Consider the following 8,738-nt stretch of genomic DNA (forward strand, 5'->3'; position numbering starts at 1 on the left):
AATAATTTTAACTATAAATTAAGGTTATAAAACTAAAAAAATTTAAACAATTGCATTGGCCAGCTCTTTCGATTATGTGTATGAGCAGCACCGGAGCAAAGAATTTTTATTTTAGGGGGGTGCCCAAATATTGTTGCAATGAGTAGGAGGAGGGAGGAGATTTGGGAGACAACTTGAAAGTTGAGGAGAATAAAGAAAGTAAAAGGAATGAATGAGTTGAGGGAATAATGAAGGAAAGGCACATGTTGAAAACAAGAATCTTTCTATTTATTAAATATTTAAATATTTTCAACAAAAAAAGTTTAAATATTATATTTCATATTTTTTAGAAAGAAAATTTGGAGTTTACACCCAAAAAATACCAAATATATTCTTTTCAAATTTTCTAGAAAGGTCAAGGCCCTTTTTTTTTCTTTTTTTTTTTCTAAATTGAGTCCATTTAAATATATTAACTACTATTTTTTTTTTTTAATATTTATATTTTCTCAATGTAAAACTCAATACTCACAAGTGTATTCATAACAATCTCCCCCTCCATAATTGTGAGTCTCTTCCATATTGGCTTAACGAGTTGTGCAATAGGGTTATAAAACGCAACTCCAAACAAGACTTGTCCAGATGTACTCTCATCCTAGGAAGCTAACCATATCTGATACCACTTATTGAGATAAAGTGTTACGGAGTTTTATCAATAATACATTAATATACATATTTAAATATCACTCTAGCCCTAAAGCCTAAGCTTATAGACTTGGGTCCACTTAAATATATTAATTACTCATTTTCTTTATACTTTCTCAATGTGAGACTCAACACTCCCAAATAAACTCACAACGCATAGTATAAGTGAATCACTTGATAAATCAAAGTCTATACTAAATGGCAGTTTGACTACTATCAACACAATATAAATAAAAAACAGCAAGTCTTGATGGAAAGAGTTAAGATGAACATCAATCAAAGTCTTGATTTGCTCAATTCTTTCCTTTACCTAGTTCAACGTCCCTTGATTACCTCTGACAATTTCCTTCCTTTTCGTATGACTTGAATTTCATATCTTCCAACAATCAATTTTCCAATCGGCATTTCCATTAAAGTCTACGTTGATGTCCTAAAATGTGGCCTCCCTGCGATATGTTTTGCCTTTGTACTCTTACCCAGAAATGCTATATATCATGTTCCACTGCAACTGCTGACGAGTCTAGTTCTTTTAGCAAATATGCAATACCTTAGAAAAAAAAAACAAACCAAAATTTACCATCAAATTATGTATCTTTCTGCAGGATCTCACGATTCTCACCTTTCGATAATGCCATGCTGATTTAGATTTGAGTACCCGATATATAAACATTTATGTTCAGTTCTTATATTGGATTATCTTTTGGGATCAACATACCAATTTTTTTCTCATTAGCATTTGATAATGGCTCTAAATTTGAAAAGCTATTAATTAACAGGAGTCCAAATAACAATGCGTTTTTTTTTTTTCTTCTTATTTTTCTGTTTTGTGTAAAAATATTTAGAAAAATTGTATTCAATAACGTAATGAGAAATGGAAAAAAAAAAATTACAAACGCCAAAAAAAAGCTAAAAAGAGAGTCAGTAAGGAAGAATCATCCATCGGGTGTAAGTAACAGAAGTCAAAGAAAGGGATGAAGTACGAGTGAATCACTTGATAAATCGATACAAAATATGTGAGTTGTGGGTTCACAAAGCAAAAAACAATGCGAATATGTATACATCACTAGACTGTAAGTCTTGATGAAAATAGTTACGAAGAACATCAGTCTTTATTTGCTCAATTCTTTTCTTGGCCTTCCTTGTTCAACATCCATGCAAACTTCAACGATTTTCATTCCTTTTCATTCCGAGTAGGCATCTTCCGCTTGAAAAGTCTACGTTCAATTAGCGGAGAACGAAATATGTACTTGTATAAATGTAGGAATCCATCCACCAAAAGATCAAACTGTAGCAGAACAAGAGAAGTAATTGAGATACTGACCAAACCAAGTACAACAATCGGAACCCGTGGCGCCCTTACAGAATTATCCATCAAAAAAAAAGCTGTGCAGAAGGCTACCAGCATACTCAAAATGGACATAAAGAGCGCGGAGAGTCCAATTAAAAAGGTTGAAGGTATTGACTCGGAGAAATCCTCTTCCGTGTAACGTGACATGAACATTGACATGAAAGCTAGTATGGAAGTCGAAGAGGTAACCATTGCCATTGCATCTGATAACAAGAATAATGTAAACAAGTTACTTCTCAAAAATATAGGAGTGCCTGTTTCTTGATTATTGCCACCTGGTATAGTGAAGGCTGCAGCAAAAGCTACTGCCGCAATTAATGTCGCCACAACCATGCAATTTTGTGTTGTCTCCTTAATCCACTTTTCACTGTCTTTCTTACAAGTTCTATGTGTCATTTTAAATAACTCCTGAGGTGTTCTGCCCTCTTTATTCTTCAAGCTCGAGTAGGACGGCGGGACAATCTCTTTTATCTCCTATATACAGTTGACCGGCTAGGTATAAATTGACAAGTAACAATTGAACCATTATCTACAAGAAAAAAATTAAATAATATTATCACTTACCTTAAACCACCACAACTCCCATAGCATACGAAAAGCTCCAAGTACAATATTTTTTTCATCCTCATGATCAGAAAATCTTGAAGCTAAGTGCAGCATGTTCTCTTTCTTTTCAGAAGTAATAATGGATGCAAGGCAATACTTGTTAGTACCTATCTCATGTATTAGATTGAACACACTCTCTTTCCGATATAAAATAGCAATGTGAAATAAACTCATGTTATCTCCATCTAATTGCCATATAAGATCTGGATAAGACTGTATCAGTATAATTAGAAACTCAACATTTCCAACTTTTGCGGCCTTAAAAATTAAAGTCTCCCGATATTGAAACAAGTTTGATGAGAACTGTTTGTCTTGAGTTCTAACCTTTTCCCAAAGGTCTTCAACTAATTGATGAGCTAATGTCTTCATCAAAACTTTGTTATAGATCCCTTTGAACCCTATCGTTGAGAAAAGAAGATATTTAGAAATCAAAGATGGTTAAGTAATAAAGATATATTAAATCCATATAATTACCAATATCCATAATAAGAAATGATATTATAAAGTTTATGAAATAAAAATGTGAAGATCACTTAAGCATTAAATGCAGCTACTTGTGAGTCTGTGACCTAACTTAAGATATATATGCAACTACCCACCCCCATGTTGTATGTGTGAAAGAAATGCTTACAAGTATTAGAATAGATTGAGACATTTCAAATAGAAAATAACTTATGTCATATAATTTTCTATAGTTTAGAAGTAGATATCATCTAAAGATTTGATGAAATCAGATAAGAGCATTTTCTTATGCCAAGGTAATTTGAGTAAAATTGTCATCAAGTTGTGATTAATGCGTAATTAAAATTAAAAAAAAAAAAAAAAAAAAAAAAAAAAAAAAAAACTTTTACAACATGATTAGAAATTAATGAGATAAACTCAATCATATATATACATATACGACATTTCCCAAACTTGTTTAATGTTGTATATGTATGTGCAATTAAAGAAGTTTGGGTTGGAGACAAACGAACAGGTATTTAAGAATCTCTTCCAGAAGGATAGCCGACTTTCGCTGCCAATTGCAGAAGGTTTTTTGGCCAACATTTCCAAAGCTCTCCACCCACATGGCCCATCTGAAGTATCGACAGTTGCTATGCTTGGATCCATTTGCAAAATTTGTAATGCTATATCTGTCCATCAAAACGGCACATTGTTTTGATCATCGTCAAAAGGTTGGTTAAGAAATGCTTGTAATACGGTTACTAATAGTGCAATAGAAGTCATAACTCCATATATCCAACTTATTGTCATCAAACAAATTTATAGTCAAATAAATGTAGGGCTTACCATATATATCATTGCAAATAGAATCAAGCAGGAGCTTAGTGCGATCATTAGCAGTCAACTTATCAAAAGGAGTCTCAGAGATTAGATACCAAATCATGTTTCGATGTCCGTGGTAAGCTGCAATGTGGAGTGGTATGTTCCCATCGGAGTCACGGATCAATAGCTGTTCATTGTTGATTTTGACCAACTGCTCAGCAATTATCACCTTTTTTGATTGAGCTGCAATGTGAAGGGCCGTAGCTCCTTTTGTGGTAGTCAATTTCAAGTCCTCCGGAGTCATCAATTTCAACAATTCTTTTATTAAAGTGGTGTTTTCTGCAACCACCGCATTGTGGAGTGCCGTCCCTTGATCTTTCGATATGGGGGCTCGAACATAGTGTGGGTCTTCCTTAAGAAAATCCTGAACAGCCTGCCAATCACCTCTTAACACATCTTGTAAGACGGTATCATGCCTGGGATATTGGTATTCATCATATCTTATTTCCCCTGGATTTTTTATTTTAATAAAAAATAAAACCAAGCCTATATATTAATTACAAGTTGTGGTGAGAATTCATGACACTAGGATGCATGCTAAGATGTTGGAAGAACTTCCCTATTACCTTTATTCGGAAACTCTTTCACATGTCTATGTGAGTGACTGATCGAGTGCATATGACGAGAGAGAAAGAGAGAAAGAGAGATCTAGAACTTACTCTCATTCTTAGTTCTTGGCTCCTCTAACACTATCTGCTCCAGTTCTTCTAGAGGCTTGCCTTCTTCCATTGTTTTTTCTTGTTTCTTTGGAAACAAAATGAGATAGAAAATAAATTAATTAATCACAATCAATCTAGTAATATGAATATGTAGAGAATTCCTAATTAGGTGATTAGATGAAGACGGCTGCCAAAAGTAGGTATATCTATATATATGCGAACATAAACAAATTCTCTTTTAATTTGGAATAATTTAAGTTCATGGATAATGATGATTTATAATGAAGACCTCCCAATATAATGATGTTATTATAATGTTAAATTCAATAATCTTTTTACATGCAAAAGTAAATACAACTAGACTACTTTAGTTAATTGTTAATTACTCTTCTATTGATTGATAAACACTGTTATTTAGTGTTAGTTTATTTATTTTTAGAAGCGAGTTAAGTTTTAGAAGTTTAGGATAGAATTTTTAAATGTTAGAATTTTATTACAAAGTTTTCAAAGTACACACCCTAGGGGTTGGAGATGAAAAGTTAAGGCAGAGAAAGGGAGTAACTACTTAGACGACCAATTAAGTGATTTCAAAGGAGAAAGAGAAGTGTTGGTTTTAAGAATAGATCAGAGATAGCACGGTACCGGAACTGAGAGGGAGTATACAACTCGCTACTATATATGTGTTGATCATCACCCAAATGTTTCTATTTTGAGTACACCCCTAGGCCCTACATAATCAGATAGACTCATGCATGCGAGAGTGACTACTAGCAGAAATTCATAAAATAGTAGAAAGAAGTGTCTATAAAGGGAGTTGCGTCACTAAATTGACTTGAGAGTTAGAGAGTTGTCTCGCCGGATCCACTACCGGCGAACCCTCTAACCTCCTTTTTCCTTACAAATTCTCATCCTAGCTAGAGGCATGTGGTCACTATACTAACATGATCATGAAGACGTATAGCCACTAACAAGTAAGGGCACGATGATAGCAACAATAATGCCTAAGATTTATTAGAGACGATGATGGAAACATGTCTTAGCAATAATCATGCATAGACTCACCTTCTTTCATCATCAAACTTTTAAAATTTCTGCAAAAAGGTTAAAGTTTGATGGTCAATACCTTAGCATTAGCTTGATACCCATTCTGTAATGCATCCCAAGCATCCTTCGACTTTGTTGCTGCAGCAATTCGGAGAAAGATGGATTCAGCCACAGCTTGTTGAATGAAAAACAACGCCTTGGCATCTTTCTTCCGGAGCTCTTTGAGTGTGTCCGCGGAAACACCAATTTCTGAATAACCTTTTTCTACTAAATCCCATAGGTCTTGGGAAATAAAGAGAGTTTTCATCTTTATACTCCAAATGTCATACCCAGCTCCTTCAAAGAGTGGGAGTGATGGTTGTGAGGGGTTAATACCGTTGCTTGCCATGAATCTAGTTCTGATAATGGATATTGTTAAAAATAAAAAATAATAGATGCACAAGCAATAGTCTTCGCTCTACAACTGAGAGAAGTAAAACAAAGTGAAAGCAAATATGCTCTTACTACCAGTTGAGTACGTAGTCAAAGGGCCTTTCTCTTTGGCAAGTTGTGATACTCAACCTTTGCATGCAGGAGAGTTTCCCACAAAATGGCATGGACCCTAGTGCAACATCTAACACCCTACAACCAATCACCCATTGAGCTGATGGTGATCTGACAGTGAGTGCAAGATGTCGCACCTCCAGTGACGCATTGCCGCCACAATTATGCTGAATATCAAACATATGATTTATGGATTACAAGAAAGGAAAAGAAGGGTATGAACTTTGGTTATTGTTAATTAATAAAAGAATATTAAAGGTAATGAGAAAGAGAAAAATGCTAAGTAAGGGCACAACAATTATATATCCCGAAAATTTATTAGAGATGTTGGAGAAAAACTTACTATGAAGTTAAGCCAGTTGAGCAGCTAGCCAAAGGAAGCGGAAATTTTTGACACTCAAATCTTTTTATTTGGTAAGTTGTGATACTCAACCTTGCAGCCGGCCTGCAGGAGAGGGGAGTATATATAAACGTGCAAGAACTTTCTTCCTACATGACGTAAGAAGTGCTTTCGTGGGAGGCTGACGTCACCCATCAAGTCATTCATTTCCAACTATAAATTGCATTCAATTTTTATAAATTGGTTGATGGGTTTGATCCAGAGGATAAGGATCTGCAATTTTCTGCTTAAATTGCTTGTAAAGGGTTTGATGGTCCAAAATTTATTTGATTAGGTGTGTTATATGGACTCTCAAGTAATGTATTGTCTAAAAGAGATTCAGAGCTCCTGGTCTCCACGGTATGAAGACCACAAAGTCCCGCCCCTCGCCGGACAAATCAAATGATAATAACACCTCAACAACCGCTGAAACAATAACTGGTCCTCTATGTGATCCTGTTGAGTCTGTGTGTGTGGATCGCAATAGAAGAATTAATGTACAATGAAACCATAACTACTGGGCCCTCCTTGTTATCCTGTTGATGAGTCTGTGTGTGGATCGCAAAGCAAAATGTCTACAGTTTGAGGACCAGAGGGAGAAGAAAAAATAAATATAAAACTAAAAAATAAATGGTCAATTGGTGATTACTCGTTTGACATTTTTAGATTAAGTTAACTGAAGAAATCAACTTATGTATAAATTAAGGATAGATAAAGCATTATTTCAGGATTTTTCCTAAAATCCAAACAAAGCAATCACATCCTCAACACTTGGAAAACCCAAACCCACTCCTTTTTCAGTATACGGTCATAATAATTATTGTAAAACCCAAAAATACAAAATATATATATATATATATATATATATATATATATATATAGATATTGATCATCGATATTGCGACACCAGAACCACTTTTACATTTATTCTCAAAATAAACGTGCAACAACTTTTCTGCCAACATTAATAAGTGCTTTCGTGGGAGCTTGACATCACCTATCAAGTCATGCATATCTGGAAGGTTGTGTAAATGAGTCTGTGATTGGATCACAACAGAAGAAAGAACAATGAAACGATAACTATTGGGCCCTCCATGTTATCCTGTTGATGAGTCTGTGTGTGCATCACAAAGCAAATGTCTACGGTTTGAGGACCAGAGGGAGAAGAAAAAATAAATATAAAACTAAAAAACAAAATGGCCAATTACTGATTACTCGTTTGACATTTTTAGACTATGGCTCCGTTTACTTCGACGTAAAATAGTTTTCGTCGAAAAATATTTTTAGGGAAGTTATTTTTCTTGAAAATATTTTTTTTCGAAAATATTTTACGATGTTTACCACGTGCACGGAAAATCAAAATTTTTTTTTATTTAATTATATTAACCTATAAAATGTAATTTTTATTTACAATATATAAATATTAGTATAAAATAATTTAAAAGACGAAATTAAAAATTATTTTTGATTAAAATATACAAATTGACTAACAATAGTCATAATTTCATTTTGGTTGAGCCATAAATAACATCCAAAAATACATTCAGACCATCGACACAAGTTCCATCATAAATATTACCATGAATTCTAAAATTCAACCACAAATATTACAATATTTTGACCAAAGAACTACCATCCAAGTTAATTAGTATCTTACTACATATTGATCATACGCAAATTCTAATTTCCGTGGTTTTTGAAGAAGTTGTCCAACCAAAACTTTCTAAGCTTAGCATTCTTTGCCAAAAATCCTCTTGCAACATTCTCATCTCCCATCAAATGGTTGAATACAGATGCAAGCATAAACTCATCATATCCTTCCACCTTCATCACTTCCTGACAAAGTTAGGTAATTAAGGAGGAACTGGTTTGGGACTTGGTATTGTTCAATCTTATCGCCCCCAAGGGATGGCCAAAACCACCCCCAAACCCATTGGGGGTGGTTTCAGTCACTGTTGGTGGTTTCGGCCATGGGTGGCTCGCCACCCCCAAACCGGCCAAATGAGGGTGATCGACCACCACATGGCCAAAGGAGGTGGCTGGCCAAGCGGGTGGCTCCAAAATTTTTAATTTTTTTTCTTTTTTCTTTTTTCTTTTTTGTAAAAAGTAACAAATTAATTATAGGACATGTGGCACAATTTGATTAGATTAG

The 8,738-nt window shown here is 34.4% G+C and overlaps 1 protein-coding gene across 9 annotated transcripts; it reads right to left on the bottom strand.

The window, feature by feature from the left end:
* Positions 1 to 1,613: 1,613 nt before the first annotated feature.
* On the bottom strand, positions 1,614 to 6,634 carry LOC132171684 (ankyrin repeat-containing protein At5g02620-like). Of its 9 annotated transcripts, XM_059583064.1 has the most exons (9): positions 6,551 to 6,634; positions 6,172 to 6,374; positions 5,744 to 6,062; positions 4,621 to 4,705; positions 3,926 to 4,411; positions 3,610 to 3,768; positions 2,594 to 3,033; positions 2,081 to 2,503; positions 1,614 to 1,966 (listed from the first exon to the last, which is right to left on the bottom strand). In XM_059583064.1, exons 3-9 carry the CDS (start codon positions 6,050 to 6,052, stop codon positions 1,853 to 1,855), a joined length of 2,016 nt encoding a protein of 671 aa, XP_059439047.1. In that variant the 5' UTR covers positions 6,053 to 6,062; positions 6,172 to 6,374; positions 6,551 to 6,634; the 3' UTR covers positions 1,614 to 1,852. The 9 variants fall into 9 exon arrangements, with proteins under 9 accessions (XP_059439047.1, XP_059439045.1, XP_059439044.1 ...); XM_059583062.1 differs by having other exon boundaries at positions 1,614 to 2,503; positions 5,744 to 6,000; XM_059583061.1 differs by having other exon boundaries at positions 1,614 to 2,500.
* Between the last annotated feature and the right edge of the window lie 2,104 nt (positions 6,635 to 8,738).

The sequence above is a fragment of the Corylus avellana genome, chromosome ca2, assembly GCF_901000735.1.
Source record: "Corylus avellana chromosome ca2, CavTom2PMs-1.0".
In the NCBI taxonomy this organism is placed as follows: domain Eukaryota; kingdom Viridiplantae; phylum Streptophyta; class Magnoliopsida; order Fagales; family Betulaceae; genus Corylus; species Corylus avellana.

Bases quoted from the DNA above. Each gene is read 5' to 3' on its own strand.
- LOC132171684 (XM_059583058.1), bottom strand. From the start codon at position 6,052: ATGGCAAGCAACGGTATTAACCCCTCACAACCATCACTCCCACTCTTT. The intron at 3,769-3,925 runs GTAAGCCCTACA...TTTGATGGACAG, and splicing joins TATTTGCAATGATATATATG to ATATAGCATTACAAATTTTG. The intron at 2,504-2,593 runs GTAAGTGATAAT...AACTGTATATAG, and splicing joins GGGAGTTGTGGTGGTTTAAG to GAGATAAAAGAGATTGTCCC.